Source organism: Periplaneta americana, chromosome 15, assembly GCF_040183065.1.
Source record: "Periplaneta americana isolate PAMFEO1 chromosome 15, P.americana_PAMFEO1_priV1, whole genome shotgun sequence".
In the NCBI taxonomy this organism is placed as follows: Eukaryota; Metazoa; Arthropoda; class Insecta; order Blattodea; family Blattidae; genus Periplaneta; species Periplaneta americana.
The window spans coordinates 64,535,361-64,561,690 of NC_091131.1; the positions used below are offsets into that span (position 1 = coordinate 64,535,361).

General features: G+C 36.1%; 1 protein-coding gene across 2 annotated transcripts in view; it reads right to left on the reverse strand.

Moving 5' to 3' along the window:
• Nucleotides 1-25,717, reverse strand: part of Np (serine protease notopleural) — a 131,787-nt gene extending 106,070 nt beyond the window's left edge. Inside the window, exon 1 of one of the 2 annotated variants that reach the window (XM_069847424.1) lies at nt 25,534-25,717. Coding sequence is in view for 1 of the 2 variants with exons in the window: in XM_069847423.1 (XP_069703524.1) it covers nt 25,266-25,292 (27 nt within the window). In the remaining variant the exon portion in view is untranslated. Of the gene's footprint in view, nt 1-25,265; nt 25,308-25,533 lie in introns of those variants that run through there. The other variant, XM_069847423.1, reaches the window with a different exon arrangement.
• Between the last annotated feature and the right edge of the window lie 613 nt (nt 25,718-26,330).

Sequence of the window (26,330 nt, forward strand, 5' to 3'; positions counted from 1 at the left end):
AACAATGGAAATTCCTTCTGGAAGAAAGTGTTTTCTTTCAAGTTAGTAATGGACTTAGTCCCTTGAAAATTATTTAAATGCAAAAGTTACATTATGGGTGAAGGTGGCATTTCTGACATCTAAATATGACAGTACCAGGAGTTAATGTCAACGCTGAAAATCAACTTCGTCATCATCATCATCATCATCATCATCATCAGTTGCACTCCAGGTTAACTACTCTGTTCCGATGCCTACCTTCTTTGCTCTATATCGAACTTGTCTCCCAGTTTTCTTATAATTTAATGCCCATTTCGGAAGCCTGTCACCTGTGATTCTCATCGCTGCCAGAATTTATTTTCTTTTAAACTACCTCTAAGCAAGCTGTAAATGTTAAGTTTTGGTCTTTCTTCCGTTATCGGATCTTCTATTGCCCTTCATTTTTCTTAAGGATAACTGAAAATCACACTTTTGGTTTTCGCCTTAAAAACTGAACATTTTTTGTAGCTCAAAAATATATGCTTTTATCTTGTTACAAGTATTCTTTTTACTTGGTTATTTAACTACGCTGTATCAACTACGAAGTTATTTAGCGTCGATGAGATTGGTGATGGCGAGATAGTATTTGGCGAAATGAGGCCGAGGATTCGCCACAGATTACCTGGCATTCACCTTGCGGTTGGGGAAAACCTCGGAAAAACCCAACCAGGTAATCAGCCCAAGCGGGGATCGAACCCGCGCCCGAGCGCAACTTCAGACCGGCAGGCAAGCGCCTTAACCGACTGAGTCACGCCGGTGGCTTGTTACAAGTATTTCTAGACCTTATGTTGTTCTATTAATAGGTATAGAGCCCATTTAAATTCCAATGAATAAATAAATTACTATAGCATTCTATTCATTTAACACTTTTGTTAACAATTGTTCTGTTTTCTCAGAAACAGTTAATAAAGCTACAATTCTCAAATTTGCACATGTCTCCTAGGTACTATGGCACACATATGGTTAAACTTTCGTTAGTATAATGTAAATACTTATTTTAAATATGATCAAATAAATATGTAAGAATGTAGTTTTAGTCTTCACTTGGTAGACATTAAGGGCCGTATTCATAGACATTCTTAGCACGGGCTTCCGGTGGATGATCAGCAAACTAACGTTCTTCGTATTCATAAACCAGTGTTAGCGATATGATATGATATGAATCCTGTATAAGTAATCAGTCGATAGCCGAGACTAGTTTAGCACGCTCGTAGCGCGGGCTAGCGAAATGTCTATGAATAGCACCCTAAATTTTGTATTCGAACTATTTAAGGTAAATAAAACGAACTTTATTGCTAGACGTAGATGCAATGAGAGAATACAGCCTATATGAAAAATTCTAAATCCGAATCTATGATAATTTCTGAGAAAAGGGAGCACTTACTTATCCAATTTATTTTCATGATATTACTTATAGGCCTATATTAACAACGAAAAGCTACCGCATTTATCTATCCCAAGAAGATATTATAGGGGGAAAGGAACTGACCACTCTATTCATTATCTCCTGGCCTAGTTGTCTCATAAGTGGTGCCTTCTTGGTATCACTTATGAGGTTCAGACATGTATTCGGACAGTTGACTAAACAACAACTTATATTAAATACTTTCTCAAAATCAATCACAGCTGCTAGAAACTAAAAAAAAAATGTTGTATGCTCACTTTTTATATACCCTTACGATGATGTGTAACACATTTAATGAAAATTCAGGTAGGAGTTCACGAGATATTATTATAGTTTGTTACAAAAGTCATTCTGAATACAATTTACATTAACCGGTCCCCTTATATAGCTACATTTCCTCCACCTTGAAGGTTCGATGAAGAAAAAAGGGAGAGAAATAACAATCTAAACGGTACACGAAAGCGCACCCTCCTACGGGCTCTTCGTGCTGTTAGTAACATCTATGTAAGCTCGTAGCTCAAGCCCACTTCTCTCATTATATCACTCCATTCCACTGAAGAGACTTTGAAACATTTTGCAGTGCAACAGCAGATATTTGTACGTAACATTCAGTGCTCGTCAAATAGAGGCAGTCATGCTGGAATTCATCCACTTAGCACGAGTGCACGATTACTGACGCGTCCCCGCCACGAACACTGGTGGAAGAGAGGAGCATTTCTACGAAGTTGGTCGCCTTGGTTCGAACTCTGTGACCAATGTTGGAGTCAGGAGTTGGACCTAGCTCTTCACCAAGGCCAAGGCTCTTTACCCAGCAGAAGCGAACATCTTATACGATTTCTTTTCTCTGCTTATTAGGACTACCAGGGTTCTCTATCATAAATTAAACATGGGATGATCTTATTTTCACAACAATCTTAAACCTCACTATTCCTTTGTTATGCTTTTTTTATTATTTTATTTTTGCTTGTCAGGTGGCTAATGTAAGACATATTTAGGATCCAAACAGAAACTACATACAAGGCCAAAGAAGCAACTAAAATATCGGGTTATTAATGACCTGATATGGAGAAACACACATGCGGTTATTCAAGAGTCAAAAAATATTTTACAGTTCTCTTTGTTAAGAAATAATTTTATAGAAGCATAACAGTAGTAGAGATAAGTTATTACATAAATTAAAAGAAGATAATGTTTCAAATCAAGTAATACAATCAGTATTTAATATTTACAAATATACAAAAATTTCCGTCAAAATATATGACGAAATCACCGATTTCAAACCCAACAAGAGAGTTGTTAGATAAAGTTGTTCTCTTTCTCCACTATTATTATTATAATTATTATTATTAGTATTATTATTATTATCATTGTTGTTGTTATTATTATATGATCATAGGTTACATATGAAGTTTCAACCAGTTTTCAGACTGCTGACTAAATTATACCCGACATCATCATCTTATAACTCAGGTTCTCTAAGCCATTCATAAGAAAATGCTGTAAAATGCTTCAATTTTTAATACCAGAAGAACGGCGTTGAAGAACTACTACATAATCATACAGGGGTTTCATTTCAAAACTTCCCAGTCTAAATAACTAATTATTTAAACTGAATTCAATTTAAACAAAAAACACGTCAATTTAGATATTGAGGGGGAAGCCAGAAACCAGGCTCAATCGCATTTTAGATTTCACACCCCACCCCTCACCCATCCCTACTTTGAAATTTCAAATTGCACCCCTATATTTTTATATTTAAATATGAAAGAGCATTGAATTATTTATACATATCATCATTTGTTTTCACATCTTTTGTTTTCTATCGTCGCCTGGCAACCTGGATTGTTGTTGTTGATTAGAACTGAAGAGAATAAAGCTACAAAAACTTACTGAGCATTTCATGTAACAGTTGTGTTTGTGTATTAAATTATTTTAAAATGGTGTATACCCTTCAAGGAAGAACATCCTTATTGATTAAATTTAGGAAATTACACAAAATAAGCTGTGTTTTTATCTTGCAATCAACTGATAAAAATACAGGTTTCCAGACGACGATAGAAAACAAAAGATGTAAAAAAAATGAATTTAGGTGTATAAGCAATTGAATACTCTTTCATATTTAAGTATAGGGGTGCCATTTGAAATTTCAAAGTGGGGGTAGCTGGGGGTGACGGGGTGAAATCTAAAATGAAATTAAGCCTGGTTTCAGACTTCCCTCTAAATATCTAAATTTCCGTGTTTTTTCTTTAAATTGAATTCAATTTAAATAATTAGTTATTTAGACTGAGAAGTTTTGAAATAAAAGCTCTGTATAGCCAGTACATAGAGTTCTAGCAGTCTTATGAGCATTCGCCATTATGTTCAACAGATCGTCTACAGTATTTATTGGTTATTTAACTATGCTCTATCAATTGCGCGATTATTTAGTGTCGGTGAAATTGGTGATAGAGAGAGTTGGTATTTTGGAGAGACGAGTCCGGTAATTCATATGGGATTACTTGATATTCGCCCTACACAATCTATTAAGCAGTTTGGGACAGGAACTCACATTCGAGCGTAGTTTCGGGATACGAGTCTCACATTGACCTCTAGACCACGGCGGTGGCCATTCTCTACAACTCTATCGAAACACTTTTCATATTAAACATTCTGTGCTCGAATTTTTCATTAATTTTATAGACTTCTTGTGAAATCATACCCAATATTCTTCATTGTATTCTGCGGATTTTGGTCTACAAACTCTTACGTTATCTACTGTGAAACCAACTTCCTCAAATTGTTCAACAAATTTCTGGAATCACAAGGATTACAGTTCCTGTCTGGGACCTTTGGAAAAAGTTAAGGGTGTAAAGACTATATTATGATTGTGTGTATTGAAATGTGATTTGTAGACCTGTGGTTCATTACCCTCCAGTTTTGTAACATCCGCAAAAAACATTGGTTCAGCATCTCAGTAACTACTGAACAGAGAAAATGGCATCACTGGTAACGAGTGAAATATTTTAAATGCTGGCAGTAAAATACGAAAAACTTTCTTTTTCCACAATAACGGTAAAGCAGGTGAACTCTCAATGCCACTATCCCGAATTATAAATCAGTCGCAGAAAGTACTAAACCTTCACCTGAAACCATTCAGGTAAGGTTCAAAATAGTCATAGAACGTCGGCAAACTCTGTTGCACTTAAGTTTATAGCAACACTGAAGATCAATCCACGTCTGTAGATGGAAAAAAAAAAAAACATTATTCGAAGAATAAATTTACGAAAAGAAAATGCAATGAACTACATAAATAGTAGCTTTGATTCGTTATTTATATTTCGACATAATTAACGTTACCAAAGAACTCTTGAAAATAAATGTCGTGACAAAGCCCATTCCATGAAATAATATTACATCCTTGTATAAAACTTACGTTTTAACCTACAAGGTTTCAAAGATCTAAAAAATATTCTGACTTCTGAATAACACTATATAGCCCTATGCACAATACACACTCTCTCTCTCTCTCTCTCTCTTCACACGATGAAGTCGCTTGTTTTGAATTAGAAAAACAGCGACTAAAGTGACTGGTCTCTCTTTAATATTTATTTTATTGTGCGCATCTAAGAAAGAAATGCGAACTTCACTTTTTGTAGAATGTCTGCCGAATATACCGTTAAGTGTTTCCTATTTCGGTAGTATTCTATCTTATATTATTTCCAGACAATCGGCGCTCTTAATTATGAGTAACAGCTAAAAATACAGAGTATGGATTATCTAATTTTCGATCGTGGTATAGAAGTACCGTTATAGATTATTTCTAATTGCCGTAACTTCTCTAATCATTCACGTTCAAAATGCCTTATTTATCCCAATAGTAATTATACGCTCAAATAAGCCAAATAACAAGAACCGTGCTTCTTCACTGACGATAAAGGGGAATGTTATTTACGGGTGAAGCAAGAACACGTCCACGTTTAATATAGACTGTCAGTTACCTATAGTAATTTGACCACGTACACTTATTATCATTAACAAGATTACCAAAACGAATATTATACCATACAACTCAAAATAAACGACCGCAAGGTACACCGCTTAAACGCTGGAGAGAGATTTGCATGTAATTTCGTAACCGGAATAGGCTAAGAAAGTCTAATCCCTGAAAAAGGAGGAGGAGGAGAAGAAGAAGAAGAAGAAGAAGAAGAAGAAGAAGAAGAAAATAGTAATGTGAACGGTACATTTACGTAACATACGTGAAAATTGGGATAGCCTATTTCTTTAATTTAATTCTTACCTTCTTGGTCTTAGTTCTCTATGGGCTGTCATGCCATATATTAAAGAATTAAAATTATACAGTGTGTTCGAGACAGTTTGTAACAAACTTTGGGAAATGATAGCAATTGTGAAGACAATGTTTCGCTAACGAACCTTTTATATGTATACAGGGTGATTCATGAGGATTTACCGTCCCTTACGGAGCTTATTTCCGAAGATTTTCTGAGCAAAAAAGTTATACTAAAACGTGTGTCCTAATTTCAATATTTTCAGAGCTACGCTAATTTGAAATTGTTAGTAAAATACCCTTTTCTTTAGTTTTAAAGGTAAAAGAATATTACATATAGAGAATGAAGTCGGCCTGGTTGGCGCAGTTGATATAACGCTGGCCTTCTATGCTCGAGGTTGCGGGTTCGATCCCGGGCCAGGTCGATGGCATTTAAATGTGCTTAAATGAGATAGGCTCATGTCAGTAGATTTACTGGCATGTAAAAGAATTCCTGCGGGACAAAATTCCGTCACACCGGCGACGGTGATATAACCTCAGCAGTTGCGAGCGTCGTTAAATAAAACAACATTTTTAGAGAATGAACTATTCAGAAGTATCATATGTTTAATTGGTTAGCGTTCTTAAGCTAAAAATGTGTTTATTGCTTTGTACAGATTTTGTTTTCCAATTTTTAACTAAAAATTACATTATTCTTACGCACTTATCACAAAAATTATTACAAATCATACGACTTTAGGAACTTGATTCTTTACAGTTTAATTACGCATCCTAATGTACAATCTTGAAGAATTTACAAGAGTAACGTGATGTGTAATAATTATGATAAATTCGTAAGGAAAATGTAATTTTGTAGTTAAAAATTGAAAAAAAAAAAATCTGTACGAAGCAACTATGGAATTCACAACACATTTTTAGCCTCAGAATACTAGCGAATTAGAGAAATGATACTCCTGAATAGTTCATTCTTTATCTGTAATATTCTTTTATCCTTAAAACTAAAGAATAATGGTATTTTACAAGCAACTTCAAATTAGTGTAACTCTGAAAATATTGAGATTAGGTTACGTGTTTATATGACTTTTTGCTCAGAATGTCTTAGGAAACAAGCTCCGTAAGTGACGGTAAATTCTCGTGAATCATCCTATAATATATGTACAGGGACATCATTTTATTTTTACTTCAATTTTTATTGTACCTGAGTTTTTGAATGTACTTCACTCCCACCCCTCCTATTAATGAAGTTCAACCGTCCTCCACACAGATCCAAGACCGTATATACAGTCATAGTAGCCTTACGGTCATAGTAAACAGTAAGTTCCAAAAATATGTTATCGTTTCCCAGTGACGAAAGAGCTTTTAATATTGCCACAGTCTACTATATACAGTCGCGAAGCTTGAGGTGAGTTTTTGCAAATCTCGTGATAAAGCGCTCCAAGCGGTTAGCAACAATAGACTGTCCACGGTCGACTTTGGACTGTGTCGTATTTCCATCGAGTGCTAGCTCGTTGCGTATTTCACATTGATGCTTGTGAAATGTTCGTTATTGGTTGTAATGAAAATGTTAATGGCTAAAATACAATAATTGGAATAATAATATTTTACTAGAGACGTACAAAAATTAAGTTTGTTTTAATGAAATTTATTGATCACGTTTTATTTTCAATTCTGGTTGGATTATTATTGCTTAGGCCTACTTTTTTTTTTCAAAGGATATGTTTTTAATTATAGCTGTTAATTTTGTTGTTATTTTTATTTGTTACTTTACTAGAGATGTAGAAAAAGTCTGTTACAATAAAATTTATTGATCACGTTTTATTTCCAATTCTGGTGTGATTATTATTGCTTAACCTCATCCCACTTTGTTAACTACGTAAGCCTACACTAAAAGTACCGGCACACGTACGTTACTCCATTAATTCATATTTCCATTATTATTGTTGTAAAGGGAAATGCAAATTAATATTTATTGGTTTCATAGTTAATTATCGCTATAATCTTGAATGAGTGAAGCGATTATAGTAAATTTCAGTTCGTTTTGCATAAACAAAAATAATATTACCTATTTCTTGCAGGTATCTTCGAGTTTATGGTGGAATTTAATATACTTCATTAAAGTAATAAATTAACTTTATGCATTTAATATTTCAATAATGGAAGGAAGGTGTTAATTTTAACAAAAGAACACAACGAAAGTTTAACATATTTTGTCGTCTACTAGGAGAGAGATCTGCGATGATGAGGCGATAGTAGCGATCCTAGTGGTGGGCAACTACTCATGTTTGCATTTTTACTACATATTGAGCTTCGCGACTGTATATAGTAGACTGTGATATTGCATCATTTTCCATTTGCCTACGTCGGATCCCGGTTTCCCCCACCTGCTTCTATTCACCTCTCTGTAAATGCTACTGGCTGGGCTGTCTTAGCTCTTTTCTGAGAACATTAATTTCTGTTAGGAATTGGACGTCTACGTAATATTATACTCATACAATTGTTTAAAATAATTTAAATAAAAGGGCCTCGTTAAGTAATTAACTGTCACGTGATTTCCTCCCTTTCTACGACGCTGCGACGTAACCACCTGGACGGACAGTCGATAGCATGTCTGAGTAATTTTATCTTTTCGGATCGGGCAGAAGTGAAGATTGAATTTACAGTACGTAAGGTCTCTTTTATAGATTAGGTACAGAATTATTTCAACATGAGTCACTGATACGAAGTACGAACCTGGTAATTGGAATTACGTAAAATAGTCTATAGTGCGATAATATACACATTAGAACTGAAGCCTGTATCGAAATGAACGGCCATCATTTTCAAAAATGTGTTTAAATATCCACATTATGATTATTTTTCAATTTAACTTCATTCTCTATAGTGTACGCTAATGTGCTGTAGACAGTATAATATACACTGCATAATGAATACGTCCGCATGGAAAGCTCAGTTCGTGAGTAAAAACACTCATTGTTAATACTGTACTGTATTTTGATTAAACAAAAACCTAATGAAAATTATCAAATTCAAAATCGCGATATTTCCTAGTTTACGTAAATGGATGAACTACTTTTTTTCCCCTCCTATACCTAGTAAAGTGATTTGTTTGTATATTACGCTACTATCATCGAACTCCAGTCGTGGAAGGGAGTAGCAAACGGTGTTTCCGGTTCTTAATCCTTGATCCAAAGGTACAGCTGTCAAAAAAAAAGTGGCCGCACTCGTGAACAGCGAATATTTTCAAAGTCCACTTTGGGTCGCTGCGATGTTACACGATGCATGTGCTTGTACAAGCAGTTCCGGAACTATGAAAGTGTTCCATATCTGCTCCTCGCAGACCAGCGGTAGAGTGCCTGTTTAATGATCCAAAGGTTCTGGGTTCGGGCCTTATTCAAGTTTTCATTTTATTTTTTAATCGTTCTTTAGCGATGTAAATGATATTCAAATTATCATTTATATCCAGTTATCGTTCTTGATGGATATCACGTTATTTATATTTTGTTATCGTTCTTTAGAGATATGAATAAAATTCAAGTCATCATTTGTATTTTGTTATCGTTTTATAACGATATGAATAATAATTATTACTATTGTAGCTACAGTATCTCCAATGGGGGTTAGCCCTATTTTACACATGTATGTTAGGGCTATAGTTTTATACACAAAAAACATAAGCATAAAGAGAAATGGAAAAGAAAATTAAATTAGCTTACGCGATGTAAACAAAACATAAACAATCCGTAAATTAGGCATTGCGATTGATAAACAAATATCAGTTATCAATTTGAAACATACAAAAACATTAACAACACACATACGTAACACTTCTATAACACAAATATGCAGCTTTCCGTACCATACATCATAAATTAATACGCAATAGTCACACAGACACAATCAAACTATAATTACGACATTGCGACGACATCAAGCATCCCATACTGACTCACATACATAACAAATCAAGCATCCGTTGCAACACATACACTTCAACATAGTAACCACACTTTTAAAAGTTACAAATTTGGCTCCAAGAAGAATAAATAGGACTCTGTTACTAATTACTATTCTTCTACAATTTCTTAAATACATCTGTAATAAATCTGTGAAATTCCGATATGAATAATATTCACTTTTTTTATATTGTTATCGTTCTTTAGCGATATAAATAATATTCAAGTTATCATTTATATTCTGTTTTCCTTCATTAGCATTATAAAATAATATTCAAGTTATTTATATTGTTATTGTTCTTTCGCAATATAAATAATCTGTATTTTATGTAAGTAATCATTATAACACAAATAAACATCTTTCTTTGTAAAATAGGTTATTTTATTTAGATAATTAAATACGTATTATATAATATCTTATATTAATTAAACAAACCGATATTTATCATTTATATTGTGTTATAGTTCTTTAGTGATACTGTATAAATAATATTCAAGTTATTTATATTGTAATCGTTCTTTAGCGATATAAATAACATAAATTTAATATTAGGTTTGGAAAAATCCAGTTGCATAATACTGCTATTAGTTTTTCTTTTTGTATTATTACATTATACTATCTTGAACCACAATAAAATGAAAAGGAGTAACGAGGAATTGAACCTGAGACGTTGACATCTAAATTCCGACGTTCGTCCGCTGAGCTACGAGGGCAAAAGTGTGGAAACATTTTCGGAAAAATTGGCCCAATCACTCTCTAAGATTTTCTGATGATTCGTAGAAGCTAGTCCAGGATGCGGGGGGCAAAGGCTAATTGAGATTTCCCGATCTCTGATAGGGTCAAACATCGTGATAGAATTAATATTTAACCCTTGCCGTGACTTTCGGTGAAGTCCGGAGGGCCCAATTTGTCAAATCCACTCTCCTCATCTCCACGCTTGGGCCCCCTGGAATTTAATAAGATGCGAAAGAGATAGTGGTGTGCGGAAAGCAACGGGATGTTACCGCATTTAGGCCTATCCTTCCCAAGAAAAACTGCAAACATGAACAAAGGAAGCTTCTAATAGAAGAAGAAGGATCTTCTGCGGACCTCTGGAAAAAGAACTAAGGAAGAGACTAGTGAAGTGCTTTGTGTGGAGTGTGGCATTGTATGGGGAAGGAATATGGACATTACGACGAAATGAAGAGAAACGAATTGAAGCATTTGAAATGTGGATGTGGAGAAGAACGGTGCTTGTGAAGTGGACAGATAGAATAAGAAATAAAATTGTGTTTGAAAAAGTGAGTGAAGAAAGAATGATGCTGAAACTGATTAGAAAGATAAAAAGTAATTGGTTGGGTCTCTGGTTGAAAAGAATAATAGACGACATTAGGATATGTGGATCATATGCGGAGACTAAGAGGAAGGCAGAAAATAGGAAAGATTGGAGATTGCTAGGTTTGCAATGAAAGACCTGCCCATGGACAGAACACTTATGTATGTATGTTCAGAATGCCTGGAATATCGTGTCTAAGAATATTCGCTATTTGCAAAGACTAGTCAATTCCATGCCCACTCGACTGCAAGATGATCGAGATAAGAGGAAGATAGACTAAATATTGAATTGTGGCTTTTTGTTTTGTTTTTTGAACGCTTAATTGTTTGAATGTTTTAAGGCCGACGCCAGTAAATTTGTTTTGTTTATGCCACGAAAGATATTTTTACTGAGAATAAAATCTTTTTTCTTTCCATTTGCAGCCACAATATCATAATGATAAAGTCATGGCATAATATATTAATGAACCTGATGTTAATTACTAAAATAATCGTAAAAGAGAAAGGAGCCATTATGTATAATTTGTCTCTCTCAAAAACAGAACAAAAAAATAACATAAAAAGGACGTGGTTGTAGTCGAACGCACGACCTCATGAATAAGAGGCCTGAACGCTACCATTATCCTATCGATAACACACAGAATACTTCAATTATAACTGTAGATATCAGGCAACGTGGTCCAACAACATGTAACATCGCCTGTCTCCGAATTCTAGCGAAGATACCCGAAGGGAAGTTTGTTTCAGGAGAGCGGCCACTTTTTCTTTTGACAGCTGTACAGCCAGGTTAATATTAGAAATGTTAGTAAAAATAAAATGATGTCCCTGTATAATGACTGTGTATATATCAGATTGATCGTTCTCATGTTATGAAATGGCAACATAAAATGAGAACAACCACCAGTGTCGCCACCGTCGAAAAGGCATTTTTGGTAACAACCGCTAGATGGAAGTACAATTGCTGCTTGCGGTTTCATAAGGGTTATAACGTGACTTCTTATGCAGTCGCTAGATAACAGCATAGTGAAATTGTTGAAAGTGGTCGCCTTGAAAGTACATTAGGTTGATCAATCTATTATATGTGATCTGGAGGTATGCGATACTTTCTATGTCCCATATGAAACTATTAATTTTCTGATTAAAATTTAATTTCAAGAAAACATTACCTTTGTGGAATAAGTTTTATGGTATTAAATCAACAATGTTCATGTAATATTTACTTTTAAAAAGAACAAACGTGTTGTGCTAATCCATAAACACATCTAAAGTGACTCTGATTGTCCCACATGGAACTTGGAGTGGTTGCCCTTCAACGTAAAGAGTTCCTATCTCAAATATAAACGACCAGTCCGCCACTGTGAACACGATGCACCCGGACCTGAATCCCGGAAGGTAGAAGGGGCGTGTATCCTACATGAATGCCTTGCATGTTCCCACTGAAGTGGCTAAACGATGTCCAACTAACGAACATCGCCGAGCAGTAGATAGGACCAGTTCTGCCGTGGACATGACTCGCAGACTCAGGGTACAAGAATGGTGAACCTCTTAAGCTCCAATAATATCAACATTAGGAGAAGACATTATCTACAGTAGCAGGCGTCTATTCAATAACCTTTTATACTACAGACGCTATTTAGAGTCGATGAGTTAGCTATATGCAAATTCTGGTCTATGATGGAATAGACATCCGTGAAGTCGTCATCAACATCGTCATCATTCTTGCACATATTAAGTCCTATTGGAGTCAGATTAGTAATTTCTAAACTGACTGACGTATATGTACTGTCAATGTCAATGATGGAAATGAGAGGGAAAAATTTAAAAGCCACGCGAAAACGCGTCATTGTAAGGAGCTGAGAAAAACTGAATATGTGAGCTCCAAGCCTGTTAACTACTTGTCTCACTCCAAGTTTCGCCGTTCCACTTTAGGAAAATTAGATAATTTTGAAGAGGAAAGCCGAAAATGAACGTAAACTAAGAGCTAGCATATGAGGTGGGAAGAAGCATAATAGCTACATGTCAGGATCGCCTAAAATATTAAAAGCCTCCACATCGAGTAGGACGCCGCATTCCTCGCAAGAGAAAAGATCCAAGCCATTGCGCTGTGCAAATGACATTCGAGTAAACTCGCCCTGGAGTACCGAAAGCAATATACGAAACCAAGGCTGCTAGAGCGAAGACTTTAGTTAGAAATAAATTACGAAAATTTATGGGAAAAAATGACGAAATTGCATGGAAAAAATGTGGGTACGTGGCCCATTTCGTTTAGGACTCATCTCGACATTTGTCTTAGTGCCTTAGGAAAACTACGGAAAACCACAGGCAGGATAGGTTGTCTCAATTTAGGAGACTAGCCAATTGGTTCTGAGGTGACTCTAATAAAATATAGCACGATCGAACCTGAGGAAATGGTGTCGGGAAGGATAGATGTATTCTGTGCATATGAAAAAACGTATTTCCGCCCATTAAGTCATTCCTTATTAATGTGAATTAATGGGTCTGGATTTATTTTTAATTCTTCCACAATATTCTTATTTCTTTAACTCTGTCAAATTTTAGGTTTTCAACACTCCTTAAAAATCTAATTTATCTCACCATGATTTTGTTTGCCACATATTCGTGTGGACCATCCTTTTCTGTAATTCAAAATCATTATTCATCTGATAGGACTTGATTCGTAAGTTTTTCATGACTGTAGAGAATTTGAATCCTTGGTTAAGAATTTTCAAAAGCCTATTATACCTTAAAATTCTTCTTATAGACAATATAACGGCCTGCACATTTGAATGTACTGAGCATCCGCAGTATGTTATAACTGCAACTTGGAAAATTCTGGTGACCCAAATTTTGCTTCTGGGTCTGTGCATCACCCGTCTTCGCCCAAGGCCAAGAAGTCTTTTCCAAGACCTCTTGCAAAAAAACACGAGAACGCTCGTAATCTTTAAGGTTACAGTCACAATATGGAAGAACCCTCAGAGAAACTCCAACTGCGATCTTGTCCGGAACAAGTGTCACTATGGATTTTCCAACTCAAAATCCCTGGCTTAATAGAGTCTCGAACCCGGACAGCCTGCGCAACAGGCTGATAATCTGTACCTCGAAGCCATCACAGGGAAATGTGTTATTATTAGAGCTAGGAAGTTGTTAGCAAAACTGTTAAGTTGTGTGAGCTTGGACTATATTTCTACCGAGTGAACAGTAATAGAGCGTCTCTTGGTGTCAGTGAAGCAGAACGACTAACAAGTACAACCGGGTGTAACCAAACATATCCTCCAATCGTTCACAGACTTAGAACAAGATAACAATATATATATATATATATATATATATATATATATATATATATATAAACAATAATTTGTAATTATAAAGTTCGTAATTTCCAGTCTAAATTAATTTACCCATACATATAAAAATAACATACTAAGTAAACAATTATGATTTTAGCCTCATGATAACAAATAACAATGAACATTTTCATTTTATCAAAAGAAATACTCCTTTCAGGTTAAGAAAAAAATATTTATACTCTGAAAATATCCGTTTATGTCACAAGAAGTTATTGGAGAAAATCTGAAATATGGTACAGTATTTATTACTATCATCAGGTGAACAATTACTTTGTGAATCTAATAGTGTATCTCGTAGTATATCCCATAATAATAATTGTTTTCAAGAAAATTTTTCGTTTCTATTGTAATGGCAGCTAGGAAATTCATTTCGTAATTCCGATGTTGAACTTGGACTGTAAAGCAACTGAATGCATAGCAGCACGAGACGTCAACATTTAACGAAGAATAATAGAGGAAAAATTATAAACGTGTTAGGCCTACACACTCCTGTTTGCATAATTATTTAATAACAGATGAGTTTACTTTTTTGGAATCATACATATTATTTACATTACATAAATAATACAATAATATCAGAATAGCTCACTTTATTCAAAACCTAAAATATTAATATAAATTAACAATATTCTTCAAACTATTCACGACTCTACACCAACCGTGGCGAGAACGTGACTCGAGAGACATTGTAGCTCGCAGTGATAGCTGTGCATTTCGCTTGCTTCTAACCTCCGCCAACCCCCACCCTCTCACTCACTGGAGTCAAACTCCGTTCCATTTGTATTTGTCTCTGACCTGCGAATGGCATATGTATCTCTCGAAACCATGTACGAAAGTTCCAAGTAGGATGGGAGGACCATTTTTTTTGCTGTCAATATGATGAGAATATTAAATGTATGATTTGTTCACAAGTATTATGAGGAAAACGGTTGTATAACATAAAACGGCATTATACTACATGTTATTGGTGAAATATTAAAAGGTTAAGTGTTATTGTTATCATCATCATCATCTCTGTACGTCGACCCTTTTTCAGCAGATGTACGAATAATGCGGTTAGCTCTTCAATTTGAACTCAGTGATTTACTATGTGATGTGAAATGAAATCTAGATGTAAGGACTTGACAAATGTTGAACTTTCAAATCTTTGCCAAAAAATAAATATTCGAAGCTTCGTTCTTTCCCTTGCTCTATTGAAGCCATGTTCGCTACAACTTACGTTTGTGAAAAATTATTTTCAACAATTAAAATAGTAAAAACCAAATTTAGGTCACGACTGACAGACAAATGCCTTCGTGATCAACTACGACTGGCAGTAAGTGGCATAATTCCCGATTTTGAAACTTTGTCGCAGAGACATTCTGAAGACAGTTAATTTTAGGTTGTGATATTGTTCTTTATTGTTCATTTATTTCTTCGTTACACGTACTAAACATTAGTTTGTAATCTTGTACTCTATAAAATTATATTTAAGTGCTTGAAGTAAGGAAAATGAAAATCCGTTAATAAGTCAGACAGTTGCTTCACTTCCCCTTCGGGTGTCCGCCTCCCTCCATAGATGCTACGCACGTTGCAGGTTACACGGTGGCTCGGCGCACAATTACATTTTCGCCACCGCTGCTCTACACAGATCCATTGAATGCCACTATGCGTTGTTTGTGAACATACTGTGTATCGTCTGTAGCAGGGCGAGGCGCGGGTGATCTCTATACTCCTCGCTGTACTCAACTGAAATCTACTGCTTTGGTACGAACTTCCTAGCTCTGGTTATTATTAACTGTTTTGTCTAAGTGAACATGTTTTGAGTAATTTATTGGCACGGTTCCTAATGAGACTGATATTTCAGTTTGCCTTGTGAATGAGATCCTAGTTGCACAATCCTTCCTGTTTTGCGCTAGGGCGCGGGTTCGATTTCCGCTTGGGCTGATTACTTGGTTGGGTTTTTTCCGAGGTTTTCCCCAACCATAAGGCAAATGTCAGGTAATCTATGGCAAATCCTTGGCCTCACTTTTCCAAATACCATCTTGCTATCACCAATTTCATCGACGCTAAATGATCTCGTAGTTGATACAGCGTCGTTAAATAACCAAATAACAAATCCTTCCTGTTTCTCTCTTTTATTACCATCGCTCTCATGACATTCACGTTTTCTACTGCAAAGTGGCTCCTCTTTTTAAATACCATAACTTTTGTTTTCATGTAGTTGAAATTTTCTCTTGTATGAAAACGTTGTAAACCTTTTGCAGGTCTGCAAAGAGTATTTTACGAACTGCAAATACCAGAGTAGCCTACCTCAATTTAGGGAAGTTTCAGCACTCAGAAAATCTTGCCAGCTCTACTAGAAATCTCGCAAAGCATGCCGGGAATAGAATCCAGGCGACCTTATGGAAAACTAATCCAGAACTAGCAAGAAACGACAGATTACAGTCACGTTCCGATCGTTTCATCTCCGACACTCATTGAGTTCAGGACCAAATTGGATGTGTCTTCATCTTCAATGTTTCAGGTATGGAAAGACAGCAACAGAAGCGATTTGTACATTTTCTAAATGATGGAGCAACGGCAGGAGAAACTAATGTACTTCGAGGAAACCTGCCTTTGAACCCTGGTGTAACGGTGCGCGTCGTGTTAGGGCAATTCCCCGATTCCAAGAGCCGGTCACCTCGTCAGCCACTCCGGAATCCAGACCGTACTTCCGCACATGAAAGCTTTTCCTTGTACTGATGACGCAGCTCGCAGGTGGCAAAAGAGCATCCGAATGCACATGATACTTTCCCCCTTCTTATAATTTCACTGAACCATCATCATCTCAGTTCAAGGTTTATATAGAGGAAACACGACTACTTCAGTAATTCCATCTCTGTTTAGGCCTGCAGACCATTTTTCTTTGGATAATGTCCGTTGATGCTAAGAGTTTACATTTTCTGTCCCGTACTCTAAGACGTAATAGCTGGGACTAGCGGTACGGAATGCGCGCCGATGCGAGTCTTCATGGGAGAAGAGATTTGCTCGTGAAAATTCGGCTACTGTACAGAACGGTGCTCAAGCAGCATCGTGACGGAAGTGGGGAGATGATATAATGAACCGTGTAATACGATCTAGAAAACCAGCTTTGCCGACTGGCCACGTGCATCAACATCGGTTAGTGTTAAAATTGCCATCTAACCCCTGGTTAAGCATTGTTATTATGCATCGACCTCGGTAAGGACATAAACAAGAGGTTAACCATGGTAATCTCTAACCATTCATATTCGAGCGGTTAAAGGAATAATCAGTGATTAGCAGGTCTAGTAAAACAAAATTTACTGTATTTGGATAGAGATGATGCTGAGCGTGAAGTTTTTTTAGTGGGAAGATAATTCTCACGAGGAATTAGATGACAGAAAATTTTAGAAGGGATTTCGTTTATCAAAATCTATCCCGTCATTTCTGCTGCAACAAATGGATCACTTGGAATAACTCACAAATAGTCTTTTTTTTCCCATGAATCGGCTATTTATATTACGATTTTATGCAACTGATATTTAATAGGGATAACTCGAGTATCTCTTTTACTACGTCTCAGGCTAAACGAAGAGCGGTTATGTATGGATCTTAGGATATTGCATACTTCTCTGATATAATTGGGGCATTGGATTGTACACACATTCTAATTAATCTTCTTTATCCGTTTCCTTTATGGATATTCCACCTTTTTTTAATATTACATAATAAAGAATCCCCATATTTGAATATAGTAATGAAATATATCAGTACCGCGCCGTGGCGTCGTGGTCTAAGGCATCCTGCCTAGGACTCGCGTTACGAAATGCGCGCTGGTTTGAGTCCTCATGAGGGAAGAAATTTTCTCATGAAATTTCGGCTAGTGTATGGGACCGGTGCCCACCCATCATCGTGATGCTCTTGGGGAGTTACGATAAGTAGCGAAATCCGGTTGCGAATGCCAGCTATAACGGCTGGGAGGATCATCGTGCTAACCATACGATACCTCCATTCTAGTTGGATTTCACTCACATTAAGATATAAACATTTTCGCTTTTAATTTTCAATTTTGTACGATTCTACAGTAACAGCACTGAAAAACAAAGAAATGCAACCCGTAAACATAACAGCGCTCAAAGGCAAACAAATGCAATGCGAAAATATAGGATACATTCGTTATGATGTACTGTAGAATTGAGTAAGCGCAGTCTTTTTTTTCCATTCATCACTTTGTAGAAACAGTGTACTATATCACAGGCTTTACCCTGGTTAAATGAGATGTCTCAGCTAACCATGTTTAATTAACCGGCGGTTATGAATAGTGCACAGAAATTACATTTTATCGATGGTTACTTTTTAACTGTGGTTTCGTAACTCATTGTTACTACATTTTAACCGAGGTTGATGCGCGTGCTCACCACACTTTACCGCGTATTGATCGCATGATCGTTCATCTCTAAAGTAAGAGATCTGAAGCTGGTAGTTTGGTAGTTGACTAGTAGTTCTTGGCTCTGATAAAACTGTTTCACAACGGATTTTTACTGCTACTGCTGCTGTTGCTACTGCAACTGCTATTATTATTATTATTATTATTATTATTATTATTATTATTATTATTATTATTATTATATTTTCTAATCAGCAAATTACGCTACTGACGAGGAATAGATAATAAAGTCTTATGTTGATTCCACAAAGTTGTAAGATATTCAAAGCGAGTTCTCAGATATTTTGGAGTAGAAGATGTGATGAAAGAATTGAATATGTATCCCGACCGTTTCCAGAATTTTTATATAATGTCCCATCAATGTTTCTATACCATATTAATGGTTAGAGCGTCTCACCGCGAAACCAGGTGGCCCGGGTTCGATTCCCAGTTGGGGGCAATTACGTGGTTGAGGTTTTTTACGGGATTTTCCCTCAACCCAATATGAGCAAATGCTGGGTAACTATCAGTGCTGGACCCCGGACTCATTTCACCGGTATTATCACCTTCATCTCATTCAGACGCTAAATAACCTAAAAAGTATAAAGCGTCGTAAAATAACCTACGAAAATAAAAAATAAAATATACGATATTACACCATCTCTTCACAAATTGAATATCAAATTCAAAATCGGCGCGAATTTTCTTTCACAGTCAGACGCCACGTGTCGCTTTCAAGGGCCACTCGTGACTCGAAAGAGCCGAAGCGCTGACTTCGAAGTGGCGTTCCCCCATCCCGTCCTCTCTGTGTGCAGTGATACATTTGTTTACATGGGAGAGGCTCGAAAAGTCATCATGTCTCCGCCCCATGTCCGAGCCACGTCTTCTCTGTGTGAATTGCGCCTTACAATCTCAATTATTTTTTAAGGTATAAGTGTTAAAAAAGCTATTTTATTTTGTTACTAGGAAGTTTGCAAAACGAAGTAGCAGGCCGAGTGTATTAAACCTACGAAGAAAATAACGTCATTTTAACACGTGTGCTGTACACTATATCATCATTTTACTAGCTATCTCAAATATTAAATTAATTATAATTCATTGAATTAAATTAGCTCATAAATTAAGTTACTACTTTACCTTATAGATTAATCTAAATTTAAATAAATGTGTAGTGAAGAATATTGCTGAAGAACCTTTAAATGTAGTGTAAATATATGTAATTTAAATTTATGTATTGTATTGATTAAGTCTGGTTGAGTGGAAGAGAAGGCCTTATGGCCTTAACTCTGCCAGCGAAAATAAAACATTATTATTATTATTATTATTATTATTATTATTATTATTATTATTATTATCATTATTATTATTATATTTCAGGCAACCGTTCGTCCATATTGGTACAAAGATAATTTCCCGTGATTTGTACAGTGTTGTATTTCCCCCTTTTTGTAACAGTAAAACTTGATCATTTAATTCGTTTACAATTATTTTGAAAAATAAGCCAGGTATTGTTTGAACAGTTTTATTGACCGCCTACTTTTGCTGTCGCGTGATCCCGGTGCGAAACAATTGACAATCGATGCAAACATTTGAAAGTAAGTGTTAAAATTTTTTTCCTAAACTAAAATGTAGAAAGACAATATTTGCAAAAGAAAACTCGCATTCGAAGTAAGTTTTTTATACAATGAAAATATGTAGATTGTCATTCTGGCATGTATAAATTTTTCCCTGGCCTCTTTAATTCTGTCACTTTCGTAGAAAAAAATTTGGTGTTACAAACACACTTGTGGAAATTATAAATAATTCAAAATTCGTGTGACTGGAGAACTATTTTGCAAAAGAGCTCTTTCCGTGGTTCTATTTCAATTTAAATTATTCGCACTAGGTTTAAAAGTACATTTAGCACACTCCCGTATAATTACCGATTAATGGTGAATTTTAACACGCGTGTTTAGCGTGAAACTTTTAATGCAGGTCTCTAATATCAAATAGGGCCTCCAAACATAATACCTATATAATATTATTTTTTTCGTGGTGAATAAAATATAGGAGAAACACAAAGAAATAAGAGAGATGGAAAATACTGTAGTCGAAAATAGAGCGAAATATGAGAAATCCCGGAAAATACGAGGTAGTTGTTTTGTCTTGTTTCCTATTACTACTCCTCTTATTTATTGTGTAGTTTTAATCTGTTTGGCTTAGAAATGTCATCCTCTGGTTTCCTCTTGGAATAAACTGAAATTATTTTCTTTGATGATGCTAAGAAATAAAATAACATACAATAAGTAAACAAGCAAAAAAAGTTACGTTAGGGTGGGTCCTTGCAAGAGAATCTGGAGCGGGAGCAAAATTTTATTTGAACTCCTAGCCGGTAGGCCACTTGCCTCGCACGCCCAGTAGCCAGGACAGGTTCGCCTAAGCCCTAAGATAATAACCGGGATGTAAATGTAGAGAGAAACGAACATCATAATTCTCACTAGGCAAGGTGATACAGAAATGACTGAAATATGTCTAATTTGTTTAATTTTTAAACGTATTACAATGATTTTCTTTCAAATTTAACTTAACATTTCCATTAGGGAGAATACATACATATAAATACTCAGTGTTCTGCCCAAGGGCAGATGTTTCACTGCAAATCCAGCATTATCCAATCTTTCCCATTTTCCTTCCTCTTAGTCTTCGCGTACGATCCATGTATCTTAATGTCGTCTATCATCTGATATTTTCTTCTGGCCCGAACTCTTCTCTCGTTCTCCATTCCTTCCAGTACCTCCTTCAGTAAGCAGTTTCTTCTCAACCATTGACCCAACCAATTTCTTTTACTCTTCCTGATCAGTTTCAGCATTATTCTTTCTTCACTCACACTTTCAAACACAGCTTCACCTCTTATTCTGTTTGTCCATTTCACACGCTTCCATTCTTCTTCATATCCACATTTCAAATTCTATCAGTCACTTCTCTTCATTGCGTCGTAATGTCAATGTTTCTGCCCCATACAATGATACACTCCACACAAAGCATCTCACTAGTCTCTTCTTTAGTTTCTTTTTCCAGAGGTCCGCAGAAGATGCTTCTTTTTCTATTAAAAGCTTCCTTTGCCATTGCTATCCCCCTTTTGACTTCCTGGCAGCAGCGCATGTTACTGCTTATTTTCTTTACTTGGTTATTTAACGTTTCTGTATCAACTATGAAGTTGTTTAGCGTCGATGAAATTTGTGATAGCGAGATATTTGGCAAGATGAGGCCGAGGATTCGCCATAGATTACCGGACATCCGCCTTACTGTTGGGGAAAACCTCGGATAAATCCCAACCAGGTAATCAGCCCAAGTGGGAATCGAACCCGCGCCCGAGATCTATTACTTTTATTGAAATGTTTACATTTACTGTGCATATATTTATTATATACTAAATTCCAATATAATTTCTTATATTAAAAATCGAATTACCCACAAAATAATGACATTTTTTCAGTAAACTAAAATACTAAACGGATACAGTTATTATTATAAAATTAAACATGACAAAATGAGCAAAATTTGCTTAGTAGTTAGGAGATACAGACTACAGACAGGTGGCACGTCCAAAACCACTGTTTCAATATTAGGGATCCTGCAAACATGGACTTGCGTGAAAATTTCGCAACATCATGCTTTTTCTCTTGCTTCGTATAATTTTTGTAGTTGGTTATTTTACTACCCTTTGTCAACTGTTCTAGTTATCTAGCGCCTGAATGAGATGAAGGTGATAATGCCAGCGAAATGAGTCCAGGTTCCAGCGCCGAAAGTTACCTAATATTTGCTTTTAATGGGTTGATGGAAAACCTCGGAAAAACCTCAACCAAGTAACTTGTCCCAACCAGGATTTGAACCCGGACCTGCTCGTTTCACAGTTAGGCAAGCTAAACGTTACTCCTCACCTGTGGACCGCCGAAAGTTACCTAGCATTTGCTCTTAATGGGTTGAGAGGAAACCCCGGAAAAATCCTCAACCAAGTAACTTGTCCCAACCAGGATTAGGGTTTGAACCCAGGCCCGCTCGTGTCATGGTCAGGCATGCTGTTACTCCACAGCGGTGGACTTTGCTTCGTATAATGTTAAAAGTAAAAATTAAGTAACTGCTTCAGGAGTTTCGAAAAGATAGGTTTCGAATAAGAAATAATAACAATAAATAAATTTATATCAAATTTCCCTGACTTAATACCTGTAAGACAATACTTCAGGATAGGTTTTCCTGGAATTATCTTGCAAACTCAGCAGTTAAGCCCTTGGATAGTTTATAAAGCTCAGTAATATTATTTGATTCAAATTTTACAATGATGCAGCATCTTCCTGCGCCCATTTAAAACACTGCCGCACTTCCGTCTACGTCTGTCAATATAAGTTATTATCTGTAACTTTTAACACCGTCTTTAGCATATTGCAACTCTGTCCATTCCAGTAGTTTTCGGTCTACCTCTCTTCGTTTTGCCAGTTGGAATCCACTTAAGTACATCACTCTCCTCACATGCCATCTTCACAATGTTGGGTTTTAAACCTATTACTAAAGTCCATCCTCGTTTGCGTCTCTCTCTCTCGTAATATGATTCCTTGCTCCATGCCGGCTGGAATCCCTGCAGATCACATCAAAAAATCCGTTTCTGTCCAAAATAACTTCGTTCCTGTTCTTTCTTCAATGCCACTTTTCTAGTACCTACATAATCTACGTAGTGTACTGCACTAAGAACTTTTGTTTTATTTTAGGAGTTACATCCCGAACTCAGAAAACACTATTTGATTTTGTTGTAGATATCCTAACTTTGGTGGTTGGGTAGCTGAGTTGATAAATGAATTGGCTACGGACTGAAAGCTCCCTGGGTTCAATCCCGGGTGGTGACAAGGTTTTTTCGTTGCCAAAACTCTCAGAACGGTCCAGATGTTTTCTATGCCTATCAAATTGAGTACCGGGTCTTTCCCGGGAGTAAAAGACGGTCGGAGTGTGGTGTCGACCAAACTATCTCACTCTAGTGCGAAGGTCAAGAAAGCAAGGCGCTCTATCTCCGTGCTCCCAAGAGCTTCCATGGCGTACATAGAGAATACATGTACCTTTAACTCTGCCTTACTTAGTCATATATTTACATGGTTATGTGTATTGATTTTAAATGTAACATATTGTACATATCAATAATAATAATAATAATAATAATAATAATAATAATAATAATAATAATAATAATAATAATAATAATTTGTGTTTCGGATGCCATAGCTAAAATAAACGAACCACTCTCACGTCCACATCTCAAACTCAACAACGACCAGAACTCACATTACCAGTATTACCACACCTAACAAGCCTCTAATTAAGACCAGTAATAGTGACATCTGTGAAAATGCAAATGCGTTAACTGTAGAGAGGGTAATTTGAAACATTGACCACTGTTTTTTTAAGGACAATAGACATATCTGAGACTAGTCTAATTCTAAACCTTGAATCATTCAATTTTTTATGATCCCTTCATCTTCTAATTAACCAAGTTCGACAGTAATAATAATAATAATAATAATAATAATAATAATAATAATAATAATAATAATAATAATAATAATAATAATAATTCATACTAATAATAAATTTGTAGCCGAAATTGTTCTGGTAATTTTCGCTTTTCCAAAAATAATTGGTCCTAACATGTATAATTAACCATCCTGAAACCGAAAATCGCTTTTTTGAAATTTTTGTTTGTATGTACAGTATGTCTGTCTGTCTGTTTGTCTGGATGTTTGTTACCTTTTCACACGATAATGGCTGAACCGATTTATATGAAAATTGTAATATAAATTAAGTTCGTTGTAACTTAGATTTTAGGCTGTATGATATTCAAAATACTTTATTTAAAGAGGGGTTATAAGGTGGCTTGGATTAAATAAATAGAAATATCTCCCTTATTATTGATTTTCTTAAAAAATATTACATAACAAAAGTTTCTTTAAAAATGATTTCCGATAAGTTTTATACCAGGCAACATTTTGATAGGACTGATATTTAACGAGATAAATGAGTTTTAAAATTAAAATAAAGATGCCACCTATTGGCCTCTAATGAAACAGAAACAAATGACTTCGTCTATAAGGCGCCTTGAACAACAATAAATCTTCATTAAACTATGGTTGCATGTAATAACAATTAAGGAACATGTTAAAGGAATTGTCATTGCACCAAATGAGTGGTCTCTGGATCAAAATGATCCTGCGTGAAGATTTGGTAATGCGAACAGAAACTTCCCGGCATTTAAGTACACGACACAAGATGAGTTATATGATTATGCTATTCTGCATTTTATTAATAATTTAATTTCAACACTTTTCAGTCCCGGCTCAGCAATTTCTTACCAAGGAGGCGGGAATTTAATTCGTAGCAAATTTGTGGTATTTCTGGAGCACAGAACGATTTCGAGGCTGATTTCCTATAAGATTTTCCCACTATTTTCCACCATTCCTCCATTATCATTATCTAATTTCACAGCCTAGTTCCTGTACTTTAATAATAGTCGTTAATTAATCAACTACTTACCTTAGGAATTCCGATATTTCTCCTCATCTACATCCAGATCAAACATTTTGACAGATACTAATCCATTGCAATGTGTTGTTGGATACGCTGTTGCGTGAACCTTCACTTCACGGAACTGTGATGTGATATTGGAGAATTGGTGGAAAGGTGGGAGGAGAAACGGAAATACCCCGAGACAACCGGTCACTACACACCACAAATTGCGCGCAGGATTTCAGCTTGAATCTACAGGTAAACAACGCATACACAATGTACAAGAAACACTCACCAGGGCCTTGTTGAAGTAATCACTGGATGCTGTTACAGGGGCCGGGGCCGCTACCTCCTGCGCACGCTGCACATGTGCACGCTCAGTTGTTCACTCTGGCCCTGTCGGCGAGACACTAACAGTGAGACCAGCTGACGGACGGCCCGAGTGAATGACCTGCATCCACTGCCTGGCCCCCTCCACACTGCTGCCGTGATTTTGCAACACAGGTGGTTCAACGTCCTTCCGCGAGAGAGCACCTGAACACAACCGCGATGACATTTGCAACGTCAAAAACTAATTGAAAATTCCTTATCTATCAAGATTTAGGTCCTCTGAAACCTGCTTTGGCTCAAAGACCTCCTTTTGTTAATGTCATTTATCTTAAAATTAAAACTAAAATAAGGTTTTTTTTCTCTTGTACAGAGGAAGGACACGAAGGAATGCACTGCAACCTGAGGCTTATTGTGCTTACCACTCCTATTCTGTGAATGATGGGTAGCCGAACGGCCGCGTTCTTGTACAAGTACAACAGTACAACACGCCCGCTCACCATGAACTCAATCCAGGCTATTATATGGATGATGATGATGATGATGATGATGATGATGATGATGATGATGATGATGATATGTGAATTAATGATAGCGAAATGAGTCCGAGATGTAACGCCGAAAGTTACCCAGCAATTCTGCTTCAATTGGTTGAGGGAAAATCCCTGGAAAACCCCAAAGGTAATTTGTCCTAACCAGGATTTGAACCCGGGCCCGCTCGTTTCATGGTTAGACGTGCTAAACATTACTCCACACCGGTTACTA